General features: G+C 60.2%; 1 protein-coding gene and 1 pseudogene across 3 annotated transcripts; one reads left to right on the top strand and one right to left on the bottom strand.

The window, feature by feature from the left end:
- Nucleotides 1-2,200: 2,200 nt before the first annotated feature.
- LMNB2 (lamin B2) lies at nucleotides 2,201-19,737 on the bottom strand. Of its 3 annotated transcripts, XM_072948034.1 has the most exons (12): nucleotides 19,432-19,737; nucleotides 12,535-12,671; nucleotides 6,943-7,099; nucleotides 6,678-6,803; nucleotides 4,731-4,901; nucleotides 4,473-4,598; nucleotides 4,037-4,257; nucleotides 3,681-3,960; nucleotides 3,497-3,604; nucleotides 2,898-3,017; nucleotides 2,641-2,754; nucleotides 2,201-2,309 (listed from the first exon to the last, which is right to left on the bottom strand). In XM_072948034.1, the coding sequence occupies exons 1-12, from the start codon at nucleotides 19,693-19,695 to the stop codon at nucleotides 2,268-2,270; spliced, it is 1,866 nt and encodes a 621-aa protein (XP_072804135.1). In that variant the 5' UTR covers nucleotides 19,696-19,737; the 3' UTR covers nucleotides 2,201-2,267. The 3 variants fall into 3 exon arrangements, with proteins under 3 accessions (XP_072804135.1, XP_072804136.1, XP_072804137.1); XM_072948035.1 differs by lacking the exons at nucleotides 6,678-6,803; nucleotides 6,943-7,099; nucleotides 12,535-12,671; nucleotides 19,432-19,737 and adding exons at nucleotides 5,681-5,799; nucleotides 6,017-6,425; XM_072948036.1 differs by lacking the exons at nucleotides 6,678-6,803; nucleotides 6,943-7,099; nucleotides 12,535-12,671; nucleotides 19,432-19,737 and adding exons at nucleotides 5,681-5,807; nucleotides 6,017-6,166.
- Nucleotides 8,956-10,687, top strand: LOC140688532 (small ribosomal subunit protein uS4-like; annotated as a pseudogene).
- Nucleotides 19,738-20,394: the final 657 nt, after the last annotated feature.

Below are 20,394 nucleotides of genomic sequence, written 5' to 3'. Positions count from 1 at the left end.
TGGGCCGAGCGTTTTCCCTAGGAGGGTGTTACAGTCACAAGATGGGGGCTTAGAAAAAAACTCACGTCTGCATTATTTTAAGTGGATTAGAGTTAAGCTTGCTTGTTAACAAATGCAAATTGTTCCCCAGGCCAAGGCTGACATTTTAATATTGGACTCTGCTGTTTTCCCAAATACTTGGTTACCAATGACTCATACCAACCTCCAGCCACAACTGGAACCCCCTCCCCACACCAGCCAAGGGCATCCCAGCCCCTGCCTGGTCCACTTGGAGTCTCCACCTTAGCCAGGCAGTTAACTGCAAGGGGTGAGACCTAGAACTGGCCTTGAGGCAAGGAAGAAATCAGCTTCTGGGAACAACCCCCCTGCCTGTGGGCTCTGCAGACACCCGGGCAGCTCTGGGCCTGCTGGGGTGGGGGTGGGGGGGTGCCCTCTTCCTTCCTGTCCACAAGCCAAGCCTGCAAAATTGCATCAGCAACTCACAGACCCAAACTTCCAGGACACAGCTTTGATCCCGAGATTCCCAAAATACCTAGAGGATGTGGCTGAGACTAGGGCAGAGCTTCCACGTGCCTGAGGGCCACCTAGACCCACCCTCTCAGCACCTCATCACGCGCTCCAGATCCTTACTGTTCACTCAGTTCCTGCTACGCAGCGCAGCGAAGGGCGCCAGCCTGTGGCCTCGGGGGCTTGGAAGCACTCATGGGGAAGGTCACACATGGGGACGGGGTGGCGTGTCGCTAGTGCAGGGAAGCTCTCCAGGGGCCCACCAGAAACAAGTGTCTGCACCTTCCCCGAGGAGTTGTCTCCCTCCACAGGGGAAACACAGCCCACAGTCCAGGAACTTGGTGGCCAAGGAAGGATGCCCAGACTTAGAGCACGGGGCTGCAGGAAGATTCTGGACCCACAGCAGTGCTGGTTTTGTGGCCACTGACACTTCCCTGCCTGGCTCGGGCCTCGTGCCCTCCCAGGGAAAGCGGGACACTCGGAGGCCAGCGTGCTGCTCCGAGCCTAGGGTGAGCCCCGGGGCTGGCACTCAGGCCGCCTGCTTGGCTCAGCGTTGCGTCTTTAAGACTTGAGCTGCACCTTCTGAAGGAAGTTTGCCATCTGGGGGCTCAGAGCCCACTGACGCAGGCACCCCAACGCCACCCCCTCAAGGGACTGTCCTGGTGACCCCGGCACGAGCGAGCCCCTGAGGTGGGATCCCGGCAATCTGTGTACTGACCGATGTAAAAAAATAAATATCCATTAAAAAAATAACTTCTGTGTATCTACGTGGCAGGGGTATAAAGGTTAGCTGATGCAAGGAAGGGTCTCGGCGGCCAGGAGCTAGACCGTGACACGGAGCCCCTGGGGAGGGGCACTGGCACCAGGTCTGTCCAAGAACCATCATTTCAGCATAAAGTCAGAGAGGAAGCGAGGATACAGTATCCGCGTAGGAACACAGGGCAGAGTTGGAGAACTGGAGGCCGCTGGCTCATCCCGCAGTCACCCTCCTCCCGGCGGGAGGGCGGGATATGGTGGCTACACTTGGACATTATCCTGAAGTCCAAGATTTGCTTCCGGGGTGGTCACATGTCCCCTTGATGCCTACCTGGGGACAAGTCTTAGAATGGAGCTGTCCCCGAGCCCGTTTCCGCTCCCCGCTGCTGCCCCCCAGGGGGAGGAACTCAACTGCAGAGTTCCTGCGGTGGGACGTGCGGCTCCAGCAGCCAGGACAGGAGCGGGGAGGCCCACCCCATCGGAGCCCTAGCCAGACAGTCAAAGCCTGCGATTCCCAACCGCTCCCCTCCTCGTCCCTGTCCTTGGTCGGCTGAGCCACCATCGACGGGGGTGCCTCTTCACCCACCAGGTCAGAACCTGGATTCTGAATTTGGTTTCTCAAAAGCTTAATGAAACAAACAACTATTGGATTCCTACACCGTTTTGCTCTCTGTCCACCCCAAGGCCTCCTCTCCAGTCCTGGCCCCAGGCTGTGGCGGAGACCAAGGCAGTGACAGGCCCCCGGACCCCCTACCCAACCTCCAGCCTCCAAACCCACAGGCCGTGAGCACTAGGTTCCTGGGCTTCGAATTCTATGGAAAGGTGACGGGGCACCGAGACAGTCTGGACAGTGGTGACAAAGGGTACAGGAGATCCACCCCCCACGCTCTGGCAGTTTGCTTAAAAATTCTCTAGAAATGTATCAAGGACTAAAGAAGCCAACGATATAAAAATAGTTTTCAGTGGCTCTGGGTAAAGAATGACGTGTGACGAGGCGTGTTCAGTCACATCACGCGGCAGCCTCGAGAGGTGGTCCTCGGGTCCCCCTGGAAGGAAGGATGGCAGTAGTGAGGTGAGCCTGGGAGGTGGGCGCCCACCCACCTGGCCAGGCAGGTAGCTGGTGGCCCCCCACGCCCACCAGGGAGGAGCTGGACCGGGCCGGGGCCTGAGCCATCACAGGAAGCTTGGCTCTCAACAAGATGACAGGGCTAGCAGCTCCTGCCTCAACAGTCCTTGTTCCGGAACCTTCCATGTCTCCCTCACCTCTGTTCTGAGCTACGTGACACACGACAATTCTTTCAGACCCAGGAAGGCAGGGCGTGTGCATGTGTGTGTATGTTCGAGGGCATGTCTACGTGTGCCTCCCGGGAGCCCAACCTGTTGGTGGAAAAGATCCTCCTCTCCAAACTCGGCGGCCTCCTCCTCGCCCTCTTCCCCGTTCTCGGCCTCCCGCACCACTGACGACTGCTTCACGGTCCTCATGGCCACTTCCTGTGCGAGACAAGAGCTACAGACACCCACCCAGGCACCGGGGCCCAGCCCACAGCGGTGGTCAGGGTGGCTGGGGGCCCAGGCGGCCCTCAGTGGCTCTGCCCCACACAAGCCCCAGGGCTGCGGTGGAGGCAGGCACCCACCTCCCCATCAGCGTTGACCAGGACGGTCCGGAAGCTCTCGCCCGTGCCCCAGCTGCTCTGGCTCTTCCACACAAGCGTTGAGGGGGGGCTGTGAGCCACCCCTGCACCGGCTGCCCACACCTGGGAACACAGGAGGCCCCCGTTAACATCAGCTCCCATCCCAGTGGCATGTATCATCAGCCTGCCCGCTGGGCATTTAATCCTTCTAGCTCTACTGGGTCTGGGCCAGGAGTGATGATCTCCAGGGTATGGAAAAAGAGACGGAGGTCCACAGCGGCCAAAGGCTCCCATCCTAGCCAATGGGCCAAGTTGGGGTCAGAAGCCCTGGAGCCCCTGCTGGTAACTTTCTCGCCAAGAACTGCCACCAGCCCAGACAGCCTAGATTCAGCCCCACCTCCACCATGGACCCCTGGCACATCCTCCCCAAGGGAGGATGAGGGAGGACCCGTCGAAGGAACATAGGCACACAGGTGATCGGGGAGAGCAGGTGGCTGTCCTCAGAGCCGGTGCCCCCCATCATTCCCTGCCCCCACCTCCGACCCAGACGCGCCGCACATCCCACCCACGCCTCCCTCTGGCCGCTCCGCAGCAGCACCTACCGTGACCGTCTGGCCGGCCCGCAGCACGTACTTGGGTGTGAACTTGTAGGCAATCTCCTCCCCTTCCAGGATCTGCCTCTTGATCCTCCAGTTGCCCAGGGACTGATCCTGGCAAAGGGGGCGGCCGTTGGCACAGCTGCGGGAAGAGCCCCGGCGGGCCTCCCCCGAGGGGTGGGGTCCTCACCTTGTCCGAGCTGTTCTTCAGCTGCACGAACTTGCCCTCCAGGTCGATCTCCTCGATGCTGATGCTGCCTGAGGCCGAGGCCTGCTGGGCCAGGTGGAAGCTGCCGCTGCTACTGCTGCCGGATCCAAGGCCACTCGAGCCGGTGCCCAGCGGCTCTTCCACCTCCAGCCGCTTCCGCTTGCTGCGGCCCTGGCGCCCGGCTGTGGATACGCTGCTGCTGCTGCTGCTCGAGGTGGCCCGCGAGATGGTGATCCGCGACGGGCTGGGGGATAGCTGCAGCCTACGGGGAGGGGGTGCGGGGAGTGACTGGCTGTCCCAGGGCAGGCCGTGCTCCGCCCCCACCTCCCGGCGCCCACCTCTCCTCCTCGCCCTCCAGGAGCTTGCGGTAGGCGTTGATCTCCATGTCCAGGGCCAGCTTCACATCTAGCAGCTCCTGGTATTCGGCCAGCTGCTGCTGCATCACGTCCCGCATCTCCGTCATCTCCCGCTCCTTGGCATCCAGCATCTTCCTGAACTTGTCCCGCTCCCCCGCCATGGTCTCCTCCAGCTCTCGGATCCGGTCCTCGGCTGCGCTCGCCTGGGGCGGGGCCACACGGCCAGGTCAGCGCAGGCTGCGCATTATCTCTGGGAGAAGGCTATCCAGCTTCGGGCCTCTCCCCAGCCTCCAGGGGCCGGCGGTGGGCGGGAAGGCCCCTTGGTGCGGCGGGCTGGGTGCAGAAACCAGGCCCTGAGAGAAGCATGGATCCGCAGCCCCAGTGGGGGCTCGGAGCAGGCACACGGCCGAGGGCTCACCTGCTTCTGGAGGCCGGAGAGCTGGTAGCTGAGGGACTCGACGCGCATGCGGGCTTCCTTCAGCTCCTCCCGGGCGGCGCTGGCTGCCTTGTCGTTCTGGTCGGAGCTCAGCTTGGCATGATCCAGCTGGGGCGGGGCACGGCAGAGCAGTGAGGGCGGGACGTGGGGCGGGCAGATTGGCGAGGGCGGAGGGCAGGGGACGGGGCGACGGGAGTGGGGCGCGGGGTGGGGCCCTGCCTACCCGCCTGCCCGCCGCACCTTGGCCTGGTAGGTCTGCTCCAGTTCCCGCTTGTAGAGCTGCACCTGCTCCTCGTGCTGCGCCCGCAGCTCCTCCAGCGCCTGGGCCATCTTGAAGTCATACTCCTGCTGCCGGCTGCTGTCCACCTCCACCAGGCGCCGCTCATGCCGCCGCCGCGTCTCCCGCACCTCCTGGGGACACACCGCGTGCTGATGCCCCGGCCCCAGCTGTGCTGACAGCGACCCTGTGGGGAGCGGCCTGGTCCCTGGTTCACACCCCACAGCACGACTCCAGACCACCAAAGAATGGCCGCCCAGTGTCCCTCAGCAGACAACCGATAAACACACCACGCGTCCCTCCACACACGGGGGCATCGCTCAGCCGTGACCAGGAGAGCAGCCCTGACACGCGCTCCCACGTGGACGGACCCTGAGAGCACGACGCCCAGGGAGAGAAGCAGGCACAGTAGGACACACAGCGTGTGAGTGAGTCCACGGACGTGAGGCGCCCAGAGCAGGCCAGTCCCCAGAGATGGACAGTGGGTTTGTGGCTGTCAGGGGCTGGGGAGGGGGGGATGGGAGGGTGACTTCTTTTGGGGCATGGACTGCTCTGGAATTAGACAGAGGCGAAGGCTGCACAACACTGTAAATGTCTTAAATGCCATCAGATTAATTGTGCTCTTTGAAAGTAGTTTTGCTGTTTGAATTTTATCTCAGTCTGAAAACCAGAGAAGGGAGACACTGAAGCGCTACTGGTAATGGCAGTTTCTTTCTGAGGTGATGGGATGTTCTGGACTAAGAGGTGATGGCTACACAACTCTGTGAATGGACTAAAACCCACTCCACGTTGCAAACCTCGAAAGCTTCATGGTGTGGGAATTTTAAAAAGAACTGACAGAGCCCATCCCAGGTGCCTGGGGTCCAAGATGGAGGGACTGGCCCTCAGGACAGCGGCGGCACGAGACACTGACCAGCTGACGGATGCCCCAGCCACATATGCCAGGAGCTGACCAGACGGTGGTGGGGCCGAGGGCAGGCGAGGCAGCCCCAGAGATCAGGGCCTCAGGCTCCAGGGAGGGTAAGTTCCGCTCTAGACAACTTGCAAAAATCATTCATCAGCACCACCAGTTTGTAGGAAGCAGAGGAATGTTTCTAAAGGAAGCCAACTCCTTTCACAAAGAACCGAGGAGCATGGGGGAACCATGGCCTGCACAAGACCTTCGTGGGGCCCCCCTCGCAGGGACCCCCTGGGGCCCTCCCCAGGGCGCCCTCCTGCCCCCCCAAGGCTTTATCATGGGCCTCCTCACGGGATCCCTGACAGATGTGGGCGCCCCATAGCCCCTCTGGTGGCTCTGGCTCCGGCCGGGCCTGGCTGAAGCTGGAGGCCACTCCGCAGCTGCATGGGCATTCTTCCTGCCAGCAGCAGTTCCGGGCAGCGAGTGCGTGAGGTGCCAGGCCCAGGGTTCTGTTCCCCGTGACAGCACAATGGGCGGTGATGGGGTGGGAGGGCCTGGGGACCGGGCCCCCACACCAGCCCCTCGCAGGAGCACAGAAACCCAGCTCCACCTGCCGGGACTCTGGGTGGCTCCCAGCTGCGCTGGCTATGTTGAGCAGAGGTCCAGAGATTAGAAGGCCAGGGAGGGTCTGCAGTGGGATGAATGGTGACCCACCCCCCTGCAACCAACAAAGGCGTGCCCACATCCTGATTCACTGAGCCTGCCAGTGTAACCTTCTTGGAAAAAGGGACTTTGCAAGTGGGATTAAGTTAAGGGTGTCGAGAAGACCACCCTGGATTATCCACAGGCAGGGGAGCCTAAATCCAATGACAGGTGTCCCTGTAAGAGACCCAGACATACAGAGGAGAGAGAGAGGACGGCAGGAGGACAGAGGTGGAAATCAGAGGGACACAGCCACGAGCCCAGGGACGAGGACCCGCGAGGCAGGACGAGGCAGGAAGGACAGACCCACCTCCTCGAAGACGTCCTTGCGGAAGGCCAGCTCCTCCTGCAGGCTCTGGCAGCGGTTCTCCAGGTCCACGCGCATCAGCGTCTCTTTCTCCAGCTGTTTTTTGGCCACAGCATGACTGTCCTCTGCCTGGAGACAAAAGATAGGTGGCTGGTGATGCTCTGTCGGCTGCAGGGCATGCACAGTCCTCAGGTGGGGGGCGTGCAGGCAGCCTACCCCAGTGGACCCCTGGGCCACCACCCCCACCACACTCGCCCCGCCCCACTACCTTGGCCAGCTGGGCCCGCAGCTCTGCCACGTCGTTCTCCAGGGCACGCTTGTCGCTGAGAGCAGCAGCCAGCTCCGCCTCGCTCCGGTGGAACACAGACTCCAGGTCCCTGACACGGCCCTGGGCCACCGTGAGCTCGCCCTCCCTCTTCTTAGCACTGAAAGTCAGGAGGGAAGTTAGCCAGCAGCCCAGCGCTCAAGGCCAAGTCCACCACCTCTGGACCTTGGCCAGGACCTATCCTTGCTCCCGGTGAGGGAGCCTCACCTGTCCACACAAAAGGTGCCCCTTCTTCAAACCTTCTGGGCCCCACAGGGACCCGGCCCACTGCTCAAAACAACCCTCAAGGAAGGGGTTTCAAGTCCTTTTCTGAAACTTTTGGACACAGGAGGGCGCATTTAGGGGAGAACTCTGATTTTTAAAAAATTTATGTATAACTTGTTAAAGTTACAAATTAAAACCCTAGCCTTTGAAGAGTTTATCTCATTTGTAAACTTCAAGCTTTTTAAAGCATGCCTCGACAGGCTACTGATAGACAGTTACCTCCAACATTAAAGGTTTGAGGTGCCAAACAGACTTTTTAACACACAAGTCTTAATGGCATGAACATTCCTTAATGTTGTTCTAAAGCTTCTTGGGGTTGAGAGCTCACCCAGGTCCCCACCAAGGAAATGACTGGGCCCTGCCCAGCAACAGTGGCAACATGCTGGGTCTCTCCCTGTGGGCACCGCGGGGCGTGGGGCAGCATCCCTGGCGCTGCGCCCCACCTCCACCCCCGTCCCGAGCCCATCAGTAGCCCCGGGGCAGCAGTTCCATCCGGGTGTCGTACCAACGGCCTTCGTGAGGGTCCAGGGCCTCCCAGCCCGCGCTCCTGGGCTTAACACAGTCCTGGTTCTCCTGCTCACGGGGTAGGGGGTGGGGGCTGCAAACCCACATCCCTGGAGGGTCTGGGCAAATCACTTGCTGGACAAATCATTTTGGAGGCCAGCTTCGTGGAAATGCTGTCCTCCAGCCTCGTGAACACGCTTGTCCTCATGAGGCAGACCTTTCTCGGAGTCCGAGACAACAGTGAAATCTGCTGCCTCTAGGACGTGAAGAGAAGGGGAAGGGAGGACATGCGTGTGGGGCGGGCCCTGCACTTTTCTGTGCTGCAGGCGTGGCCCTCAGAGCCGTGAAGGGGCTGGCGTGAGCCAGGTCCCTCTTTCCCAGGGGTGGAGCGTTCATGCAGAGCAACTTCACCCAGCCCCAGGGCTCCGCAGAACTGCACAGAATGGTCCAGAAAGCAGGCACACCGGCGCCCCTCACTGCCTTAAGTGCCTGCCGCTTAAGAGCTCCAAGGCGCTAGGGCAGACCGCTCACCCGCACAGCAGTAACTCCCAGGGACTGCGGGAGAGCCCACCTGCTAGGTTCTCCAGGTGGCACGCGCCTTCCCAGCATCACAGGGTCTTAGTGGTATGTTTGTTAGGAACAGAAAAGCACTGGATGCCACCTGCCAGGAAGTTCACCTTGCTCGGGGCTACACACACCACCACGTCCCTGTCCGCAAGGGCTGGCAGACGGAGAGCCCTCGGGGAGGCACCTGCAGATGTGCAGGTGCCTGGGAAGCCTCCCTCAGAGCGGGGCCCTAAGAGAGAACCACCAGCCCAGGTGTTGCCGTCACGCCCTCCACACCACTGTGGTCGCTGTCCTGTTTAAATGTCTGCCCACCCAGCCATGCCCAGAATCAGACCAAGGGAAGTGACCGTCACCCGAAGTGTCTCGGGAGACTGTGGGACCAGCTGGGACAAGCCACGGCCCAGGGGCTGGGATGACACTGTGCCACTGGCGACCAGGCTCACTGGTCTAAGGAGCCTTGTGTTGTCTGCAGGCGTCCACCTTAAGCTCAGATCTTAAAAGGCGGAATGACTTGGGGCATCAGGCAGGCCTCGGCACTTCTGTCTGGGCGGAGGCTCATGGAGACATTCGTCCTTCTGTTTAACTTAAACGCATTATCTGCTTCCCTGACAGCGAGCACCTATGACTCTGATACACAGAGAAAAGCGTGACTTCTCGGCCCAGACGAGCAGCCAACACACAGGACAGAAGGTGTCGGGGTGGGGGGTGTGGTGTCCAGAATCTGCGCTGGCTGGGGGCGGGCAGCGCTGACTCCGAATTCTCTTTATCTTCTCCAAGAAGCACAAGTCACTTTTAATAAAAAAAAAAAAAAAAAAGGCTCTTTCCCAGTTACCAGAGCCCGCGTGTAGGCACGGACGGTGGCCCAGAGCTGGGTTTGCCGCAAAATCTATGTGACCCCGTGGAGACCCTTTGAGAAGTCCTGCCTTGACCAAGAACTGGAGCTGGTCGGCGAGTGTGGGCTCAGGAACAAATGTGAGGTCTGCAGGGTCAAGTTTACCCTGGCCAAGGTCCGCAAGGCTGCCCGGAGCTGCTGACACCGGGTGAGAAGGGCCCACGGCATCTGAAGGTGACGCCCGACTGTGGCGAGTGTGCACCGGGGTGCTGGACGAGGGCAACAGGGAGCTGGATTACCCCTGGGCCTGAAGATCGAGGGTTTCTTGGAGAGACGCCTACAGACCCAGGTCTTCAAGCTGGGCTCGGCCAAGTCCACCCACCAGGCCCGCATGCTGATCCCCCAGCGCCCAACCAGGGTCTGCAAGCAGGCAGTGAACACCCCACCCTTCACTGTCCGCCTGGGCTCCCTGATGCACATCAGCTTCTTCCTGCGATCTCCAGATGGGGGCGGCCCAAGAAAGGCCAGGGTGGGACCAGGAGGAGGATTAAGCCTACCCACCCCTCGGCCAGTTTCCCAGTCAGATAAAACAAGATCAACTGTTTGTAAAATAATAAAGCAAACAAAGGAAAAAGTAATAAATTAGACTGGCGGGCACTGAAGTCCTCACGGTGGGGGCGGCTCTCAGGATCAGGGTCACCTGTCCTCAACGTGTGGTCAGGACGGACCCCAAGGAGGACGCAGTGGCATGGCTTCGGGCTGGGGGAGACTGAGAATGCGAGGGCAGGCCAAGCTGCCCAGGAAGGGCCAGAGCCATTCGAGGCAACTGGAATTCAGCCTCAAGGAGACATTGATTTGAGGTGGAAGCCGCGAAGGCCTCAGACTTGGGGAAACTGTGTCTTGAGTTCAAACCTAACTCCGCTCCCGGAGATTTCTGGGCCAGGATATGCGTGGACTGACTCAGGATGGAACTCAGGCTGAGCTGGTCAGCAGACGGGCTCGTGGGGAAAACAGCCGAGTGACAGCAGTGACCGCGGCAGAGCTATGGTCAGTTCCAGAACCAGCAGGAGGCCAGGTGCAGGGTCAACCCTACAGGGTACGGGCTGCAGCGAGTCCTCCGAGCACGAGGCCCCGCTCGGAGCATGTGAGCGGGTGTCCCCGCGGGAGAGAGGCTGTCCATGTGCAGAGTGCAGGGAGGCCTCCCTGGGCCAGCACGAGAGTCCCCACGGGGGACGAGCCCTGTGAGTGCCAGGATGGCAGGAGGGCCTGTGACCTGAATCTCGCCCCAGGCTGACGACCGTGGGGAGGGCCGGACCCCTGCGGCGTGTGTGAAGTCCTCCCGGCGTGCCTCCTCCTGCCTCTGAGCACTCACCAGGGAGACGCCCTCAACAGAGGCTGATCGAGTGGACGCCAGCCCCAGTGAAGCCTGAGTGGACAGAGCCCTGCACCCCAGCTGAGAGGGCTCCTCGGAGTGACAGGCCCTCCGAGGCGGGCAGTGTGGGCCGTGCTGCGCTGAGCTGAGGCCGGAGCCACCCCTCCGCCGGCATCAGCTCGTGTGCTCCAGCCAGAACCCTGGGGGCGGAACAAAGGCCAGACAGCCTACCAGCCGGGAACTTCCCCGGTCAACATCCACAAAATCACACAAGAGAAAAACCCAGTGCATGTTTTTAGGGTGGAAGAGCCTTCGGTGGGCACGTCCGTGTTATCTGAATCAGAGAATCCATGCAGAGGAGAAACTCTACCAGTGACTTCTGAACCACAGGTACAAAGTATGCTAAGTCCACACAGTGGGCTTTTGGAAGGGGGGCTGGGGGCAGAGTGCCCTCTGATTTCCTGAGGAAACGATGCTTCCCGAACATCTGAGACCACTGGTTCTCCACCTGTCAGGCCCAGTGCCCCCAACCACAGGTGTTTTCCACTGCTCCCTCTGCTGCCCCGAAACGAATTCACAGGTAATGTAACCTGCGCATGTGTGTAATGTCAAAAAACCCACACATGACCCCGTTTTATAAAGGCTAATGACAACAAAAGTAATTTATGATTTTTAAAAAAGGTAATAAATTAATGGGATATTCAGTCTACCTGGCCGTTTTACAAACACACAGCCTGCTTTTGCTGCTCCATCCCAGACCAGGTGACTGTACTGTGTGGGTCTGTCTCTGGCTCTCGGTTCTGTTCCACGGAGGAACCGAAAACAAACATCATCAGGTGACAGAAGGCTGGCTGACACAGCGACACAGGTGATTCCAACTCTAGGACGTTCCGGCAAGGGCGGAGCTACGGGGACTGTAAGAGGATACTTGGCTTCTGGGGTTGGCGGGGAGGGACGAGTCAGGGGAGCACAGGGGATTTTTAGGGAGGGAAGGTCCTCTGTGTGACCCTGTGACAGGGCAGACGCATCCGTAAACATGTGTCTAAACCCAGAGAAGGCAGGACACCAAGAGAGTGCGCTCCCCCGTCAGCTAGACTTCGTTCAGCAAGAGCGTGTGAGCACGCGGCCGTGCCAACTGTAACAGCGCGGCGACGCCAGAGGCCCCTCGTCGGGGCCCCAGAGGGGATTTGGGGATCTCTGGACTTGCCACTCATTTTCCTGTAAACTGCTCATTTTCCCTAAAACTACTCAAAGACAAACAAACACCTCTATTACTTAGAATAATTAAAAAGTCTATCAATTATATTAAAAAGAAAACAAAAAAAAAAAAAGGGAAAAGAATCTGGCGAACAGGAAGGCGGCGGTCAGAAGCTGCTGGGCCCAGGAGCGGGGACGCGGGGGCCAGGGGCCAGGCCTCGGGCCAGTCACCGCCAAGCCGAGGGACCAGGGACCAGCCCGCAGGCCTCGTGCTCAATCCCCCGTAAACGGAGGTGGTGCCGGGCGGGCCCCGCGGGGCGGCTGTGAGGACGGCGGGGATCTGCTTCCACTCGGGGTCCTCGACCTGAACACCTGCGGTGCTTGACCCACTGTGTTCCTTCTGCTGCCATCACTGCCAGCACCACCTCGCCCTCCAAACTCCCCAGGCCTTTCACTCACGGGCCGGCAGGGGGCCGCGACGTTGAGGGTTGCGGGCGCCCCCAGCTGCCCCGGGCTGGTGCCCCGAGCGGGGCTCGGCGGCGTGGGACGCCCCCCTGGCAGGAGGAGAGGCGACTACCCACAGAGCCCGTCCCGGGCGGCTGCTGGGCTTTATGTCCCCCTGCGGCCCCGTGACGGGGGGCGGCCAGGGGGGCGGCTGGAGGCCAGGCCGGAGGCCACCCCCGCCTACCCAGCCTGCTCCCAGGAGGGCCGCCCGAGCGAGGGCGCCGCTCAGACAGGACTCCCACCACCCAGAGGGTGACAGCCCCTCCCCAGGCCCCGGGACATTAGCTGCACCCACCTCTTGTTGGCCTCTTCCAGGTCTGCTCTTAGCTTCCCGATTTCGATCTGCAGCCGGGCGCGGTCCCGGGCTGTCTCGTCCAGCACCCGGCGGGCATCGGCCAGCTCTGACTCATACAGCGTCTTGATGCCGCTCACCTGAGGGGACAGCAGGCAGGGTGAAGGCCCCTCCCACGACAGCAGACACAGCCCCCCTCACCCTGACACTCCCCCACCAGCCTGGCCCTGCCAATGCCAGGGCCACCCCAGCCTGCCCGGCTGGCCCCACCACTTGCCCCACCTGCTGGGCACACAGCTCAGATCCCTGTCCGCCTCCCCGCCCCACATCAAGGGGCACAGGGCCAAGCGTGTGTATACAGATAGCCAGGACCCACAGGACAGTGAGACACCACCTCGCCCCACAAGACAGCTACAGTCAAGATGTCGGTCAGTGAGGACACAGAGAAATGGGAACCTCCATGCAAGGGATTAAAACGGTGCAGGCACCACTGAAGACAGGCTGGCGCTTCCCCGGATGCTAAACAGAGCAACCACTCCTGGGCATCTACCCAGGAAACATAACACGCGTCTACACGAAACCTGTGCGCACGCGTCCACAGCTGCATCACTCTTAACAGCCCCGAAGTGGAAACAACCTAAGTGCCCATCAACGGATGATGGACAAACAGAGCACGGCCCCTCCGCACACAGGACATCACTCAGCTGCATGAACAGGACACTAACACGCGCTCCCACGTGGACGGGCCCTGAGAGCACGGTGCTCAGTGAGAGAAGCAGACACAGGACACTCAGTGTGAGTCCACGGATGTGAGACATTCAGAACAGGCCAGTCCCCAGACACAGGGAGGGGGTCCTGGCTGTCAGGGGCTGGGGAGGAGGAAGGGAGGTGACCCTTAATGGGGATGGGGTTTCTTTCTTTTTTTTTAAGTGTGATTCTGTTTCCCTTGTTTTGAGATATAGTTGGTGTACAGTAACATTATGTAAGTTTCAGACGTACAGCACAGTGATCCAGTGTTTAAAGGTTATACTCCGTTTACAGTCACTGTAAGACACGGGCCCTTCCTGAGCTGTACAGCACATCCTCGTAGCTTACTTACTTTATACACAATAGTTTGTACCCCTTAATCTCCTACGCCTATCTTGCCCCTCCCTGAGGCGGGGATTTTTTGGGGTGATGAAAATGTTCTAGAATTAGCAGTGATGGTTGCACAGCTCTGAATATATTGAAAACCACTGAACTGCAGAGTTTAATCGGAGGAACTAAACGAGATGGGAATTACACCTCAAGAAAGCTGGCAGAGAAGGCAGACAGGATGACAGTGGCTTGGAAGGTGGCACCACTTCCTGGGAAGCTACAGGACAGCAGTGCGGGCTGGAGGTCAGCTCAGATGCGGGAGAGTCACTCTCTGCTTTCACGGGAAAGGCCCTGAGCTGAGGGCCTCAGAGGCGCTGCCAAAGCCCCTCATCACTTGGGGTCTGCCTGGGACCAAGGGGATTCCTGGATGTGGGGCTTCTCAGGGTCAAAACTGTACTGGGCAGGTCAGGACACATCCGGGAAGAGGTGGGATTTAGCAGCTGGTCTGAGACTCCCACCCCCTTGGGCCTGGGACTGGGTATCCCACTTCTATCCAGCAGCTCCGGGTCATTTCATCCCACAGGTGGAGAGGGGGTTCGTGGCTTGGCCCATTTCACAGATAGGGAAACTGAGGCACGGGACAGCACACTGCCCTCTCCTGACCCATCAGGGTTCAGGGTAGAACAGTCTGCTGGGGGAAGCACGGTGGGGAGGGACAAGCCTCTCCCTCCTGCACCCTGTCCACCCCCTACACACACACCCACACTCTGGAATAAACCCACGGTCACCAAAAGCAGCCAGCTCCACCATCCAAAGACAGTTGGGGTCACATGTGTGTCTGCCCTCTCTCCCACCACCTCACCTGCCAGAACTTTCCTAGGCACAAGGGAGGGCCTAGCACCTGGGAGGGGTCTCAGGCAAGGCCTCCAGCGTGGATGCCCCACACCCTCAGAAGCGAGGGAGAGATAAGGGAGGCCTCAGAGCCCGGGCCCTGGGAGAGCCAGCAGGTGACCTGCGTGTACCCGCCACCCGCCCACCGTGGACCCCAGCACCAACTGTGATTTCACAAATATTCCAAGATGCCGCACCTGCCCTGCCCTGGCCAGGCCATGAGAGAACACCTGATGAACCCCAGTGGGGGCGCGCATCCCAACACTCCTGTCTGAACCAGCACGTGGGGAAACTGTCCCAGCCCGGAGGGGCCCGGGAGGCGGGAGCCTGTATGTCACGGGCACCTGAGGGGATCAGAACGAAGCTAAGGGTGATGCGGCGACACGTGCTGGTGAGCTGTGAGAACCACCGATGTGAGATGTTAGTGGGGGCCCTGCATGCCCCCACCACCTGTCTAGACGTCCATACGTGGCCTAGGAAGCAAGGCGAGTAATGAGAAACACGTTGCATGCTCCTGTCTGGGACCAAGCTCATGGGCACCTCGCTAGACTCTGCCTGGGGCAAGGCCCCGCATTCCTGGCCGTCTGGAGGACTCTTAGGGTCGTGTTGAAGTGCACGCAGGCCTCGGGGACCCAGTGGGTTCCTGTCCGGACCCCCGCAATAAAGCCAGTATTGTAACAAAGGACATCCTTGAGGCAGGGCCACCACCAACCTGCAAGCGCAAAGACCACAGGCCCAGGGGGCCCAGCGGCACGAGGTGTGCCCGGACTGCGTCCTTCCCACTGGGCCTCGGGCGCGCGCACACATCTGCTTGTCTAACTTAGGCACCACCCACACCCAGGTCTAACCCCAGCCCACCGCCTGCTTCTGTGCAGCCTGCAAGGCCAGAATGGTTCTCACACTTTTAAGCGGCTGAGTGCAAAAAAAGAAAGATACTTTGTGACACAGTCAGTCACCTGAAACTCCCATCTCAGTGTGTAAATAAAGCTTTACTGAGCACCCCGCTGCTCACAGCAGCACAACACACAACAGCTAAGACACGGAAACAGCCTAAATGTCCGGCGACAGATGACAGGGTGAAGAAGCCATAAACAGCCATAAACATGAAAACCGTGCCGTCTGCAGCGACATGGAACTGGAGATCATCCTCCCAAGTGAAGTAAGTCAGAAAGAGAAAGAAACATATTATCTACTACTCACATGCGGAATCCAAAAGAAAAAAAAGAGGACACTATGAACTCATCTACAAAACAGAAACAGACTCGCAGACAGTAAACGATCGGATGGTTACGGGGGACGGGGTGGGAAAGGATAAATTTGGGAGCCTGAGATTTGCAAATGTTAGCCACTATATATAAAAACAGATTTAAAAATAACAACTCTTCTGTACAGCACAGGGAATTACATTCAGTGTCTTATAATAACCTTTAACGCAAGTGAACATGGAAACAAATACACGCATGTATATGCGTGACTGGGACAGTGTGCTGTGCCCCAGAAATGGGCACACTGTAACCGACTGCACTTCAATTAAAAAAAACCTCTATTGGCACACAACCTGGCGCGCTCCTGCCCACGTGGCCGGGGCAGCCTCCCCGCCGCAGCGCCGACGTGAGGCTGAGACCCCTACAGAGCCAAGCGCCACCTTCCAGGCGGCTCAAGCAGGACGGCAGACTTGCCACAAAGACTCTCTGAGCCCAGTGAACAGGTGTCCTCCGGGCAGGCGCTGCCCTGCACTTGTGGCCCTGTGGATGGTCCTGTGGGAGCCTCAGGCACAGCCTGGGCCTTTAGTTTCGTCTTTTATGACACTGCGCAAGCGCCGAGCTTGAGGAATCCCAACAGATGTGTTAGTGCAGCTGGCAGGTGGTGGGGTGGGTCACATAACCCGAGGTGGCCTTTTCCCGGGGTCCCAAACTTGCCCTCTGAGGACCTGCCTGCGTCCCTTGGGGGGGGAAACTGCCTAAACACTGCTCCCCCCTGAAACTCCCAGAGCCCAGCTCCTGCTCCTGGGCCCACCCCCAGGGGCAGTAGGACACAGGGCAGTAAACGGAAAGAAAGTGAAGCTGGAGGAACTCAGCACCTGGCTGGCAGGCTCCCGGGAGAGCCTCCTCCCTCCAGGTCCAGTCCTGCCCCCACCCCAGCACCCACAATCCTCAAACAGAAAGCTGGCCAGCCCCAGCCTTCCAGAAACCCTCCAGGGATATCTGCACATGGCTACTCACCCCAGTCAAGCCACCCGGCCAAAAGACAGACCATCTGACGTCCGAGGGGAATGGCTGCAGCCTAAACGGGTCTGTGGACGGGAGCGTCACCTTACACACTGGGACCGCAGGACAGGTCACAAGCACACAGTGCGCTCACAGCATTTTAAATGGCGCCACCAAGAGGTTCCTTAAGTGGCTCCTCAGCCTTGACTCTAGTGGCATTTGGGGCTGGACCATCCTCTGTGGGGGCGTCCTGGGCACTGGGGGGTGTGAAGCAGCACCCCTGCCCCCACCCACTCGATGCCAGGAGCCCCCCTGTGTGACAACCACAGATGTCTCCTGGGGGCAGATTCCTCCAGGGTCAGAAGCTGCTGTACTGGCCAAGTCCAGGCCCTCTGTGCACCCCGCCCCACTCACTGCCCTGAACCCTGCCTGGCCGCCTGTCTGTAGCCCACGGCCATCTCCAGGTCACTCGTGCCACACAGCCCACGTGACCACCCTTCCTCATGGCTCCAGGTTCCCTCCCTCCAGTAGGTGAACAGCTCCCAACACTGACCAGCCAAGAGGGGCATCTGTCACCACTCCCACAAGCTCCAGGAGAGCAAGCTGGCCGGAACTCCCTACTCCCGCTGTGGGTATACCTGTCACCCTGGGTGCCCCTGGATCCTGTGCACAGCCCTTGGGCTCACAGTGGGGAGGGTTTCCCCCACTCCCACCCCCAGGCCCGCATGCCAACCACCCTCTGCCGCTGCCTGGACACTGCGGCCAGATCAAGTTCCCCAGCATGTGCTCTCAGGCACAACACCCATCCAGCGAGGCCGGCGCCCCACGTCCACCAGGCCCACCATGCCCAGCACCAGGCCCAAAGGTCAGTGCTGTGGTTTGCCTCACTTGCAGATAGGACAAGAGGCCAGGGGGGAATGACCACGGGTGCTCGCCAGCCTGGCAGACAGGAACTGGGCCCGAATCCTGGGGACGTGCATGCACTGTGGAGGCAGGTGGCCAGGCTCGGGTCAGGCTGCTCCAGCCCCATTGTACAGATGACAAAACAAGTCCCAATGGTGGGTGTTATCACTATCTCCACTTTACAGAAGAGGCACTGAGACCGAGAGGTTAAGTGATTTGCCCAAGGTCACACAGAGGGCAAGTGGCTCCCAGACCCCCCCAAACCCCCCTCAGCCACCACTGCTGCCTTCCTCCCTGAAGTCGGTCACTTGGCCCATTCTTTGGGAAGCCGCGGCTCTGGCTCAGAGCGGTTAAGTACCAGCTCTTCCCACAAGGCCCATGGGGGAACTACTTGGTGGTCACACCTCCCCCTTAATCGGAGGACCTGTCCTTGGGTTGGGTGGGCCTCAGGGAGGGCATTAGGATGGGAACCGGTCAGACAGACCCCAACCAGGACCCCCAGACACCTGCCCTCACACCCTCTTAGGGGGCAGGGCTTATCCAGCCCCTTCTCCCTCAGTCTGCATCAAAACTTCCTGCTGGTTCCCCTAGACCTCCTGTCTCTCCCTCCTCCCACTAGGGGAGGAGGGCAAAGGGGCTACCAGGCTACTAGGCTCTGCTCCATCAGCCAAGGGGGTCCCAGAGCCCAACTGAGGGCCTGCTGTATTTCCCGTGGGACCCGGGATAGATCAGATTCCAACCCTTGGATACCCACGCACCCGAAGCCCTGGTAAAAGACTGAGCCTACTGCCCAGCCCCACTCCAGATCCCGAACTCCCAGGATTCGTCACATGACCCCCCGCAAAGTTCCAAGGAGAACTGAGCCACCTGATTCACCTGAGACCCTCCTGAGACCCTCTAACCCTCCTCAGGGCCCCCTCAGAAGGCCTGAGCCTCCCAGTCTCCCCAGAAACCCAAGAACCTACCCTCAGTTTTTTGAGGGCTCCCAACCACCCAAACACATCCCCCAGAGACACCCCAAACCTCCCTTAGGGGTAGGGCCTAGCCTGGCTCACACCCCATCACTCAGGGGTCCCCTAGAGCTCCTCGGATTCCTCGGTGGGGGGGGCATGCCGCATCTCCAACACGCGCACGGTGGGGGGCTCCCGGTATCCCCTGGGGATCCCTCAGAAAACAGGGCCTGCCCTGTGAGCACTCCTCACTCAGGGCGCCCCACCCCCCAATTCCCTGGGTCCACCTCAGGTAACTCGTCAGCCCTAGACTGCACTCCTCACTCTTAAGATACGTGAAGCACCTCGGGACCCTCGGTGGGCAGGGATCCGCCCCCGTATGCACCCCTCACTCAGAGGACCCCCCAGGTCGCCCGGGATCCCTCGGTGGGCGGGGACGGTGTCTGTCTCCACCTCTCGCACGCGAGGTGAAGCAAAAGGGACAGAACCCCCTGGGGAAACCTCGTGCGCGCCCGTCCCCGCCTCCACCCCTCACTCAGGGCCCCCTGAGCCCCACAGAGGCAGGGGCTCGCCCCAGCATACACCCCTCCCTCGAGGAACCCCCCGAGATCTCCCGGACCCGTCGGTGGGCGGGGCCGGCCCCAGGTGCCACTTCTCGCACGGGAGGGGTCCCCCAAACCCTCCGGGGACCCTCAGAGACGGGCCCAACCAAGCGCGCGACCCTCGCCCGGGGCCCCCGAAACCCCTGGGGACCCCTCGGTGGGCAGGGCCCGGAGCAGTTGGCACCTGTCGCCCGGGGGGCCCCTCTGGGGCCGGCCCGGCCCAGCGCGCACCCCCGCCCGGCCCGCGGGCCCCCGGGCGCCCGCGCCCACCTCGCGCGTGGTCACCTCCTCCCGCTCGGAGATCTTGAGCAGCAGCCGGTCGTTCTCCAGCTCGAGCGCGCGGACGCGGTCGATGTAGTGCGCCAGGCGGTCATTGAGCTCGCGCAGCTCCTCCTTCTCCTGCAGCCGCGACAGGCGCGTGGGCGACAGCGGCGTGGCGGGCCCGCCCGCGCGGCCGGGCGGCGGCGTGGCCATGGCGGCGGCGGCTCGCGGTCCGCGCGGCTCGGAACGGCGGCCGCGGCTCGGCGGGCTCATTCAATCCGCGCCGCCGACCAAAATGGCGCCCGCCGCCCGCCGCCGCCGCCGCCGCGGGGCAGCCTGGGACTTGTAGTCCGGCCGGCGCCGCGCGCGGCACGCCGGAAGCTGTAGTTTCCCGCTCAGCTTCCCGCGCTCGTCCTTCGCTCTTCAGGCGAGGGACCGGAGCCAAACCGCCGGGCTTTAAAATTACAGCTCCGCCTCTGTGTGACACCAGGTTCCTTTCCGGGCCTCAGTTTCCCCACTTGTATAGAGTACTTACCTCTTTGGAACCTCGTTAAAATTAAAGGGAGAGGGCGAGTATAGCTCAGGGGTAGAGCACGTGCTTAGCACAAGGTCCTCGGTTCGATCCCCAGTAACTCAATTTAAAAAGTAATAATAATAAGTAAATAAGCCTAATTACCCGCCTCCCCCCAAATTAAAGGTGATGAAGGAATCTCAGAAATATGTTTGGTGATCGCACTGGTATGTGGAATCTAAAAAAACCTCACAAATATCCCAAGCTCACATATACAGAGAACAGACTGGTGGTTGGAAGGTGGGAGGCCGTGAAGTAGGTGAAGCGGATCAAAAGGTACACATTTCCAGTTACGAAGTAAATGTCACAGAGATGTAACGGGCAGCATGGTGACTATAGTCAGTAATCCTGTATTGCACGTTTCAAAGTTGCTTAAAGAGTAAATCTTAAAAATTCTCATC

Source organism: Vicugna pacos, chromosome 22 (genome assembly GCF_048564905.1).
Source record: "Vicugna pacos chromosome 22, VicPac4, whole genome shotgun sequence".
NCBI classification, from domain to species: domain Eukaryota; kingdom Metazoa; phylum Chordata; class Mammalia; order Artiodactyla; family Camelidae; genus Vicugna; species Vicugna pacos.
This window is presented reverse-complemented; position numbering and strand designations above follow the sequence as displayed.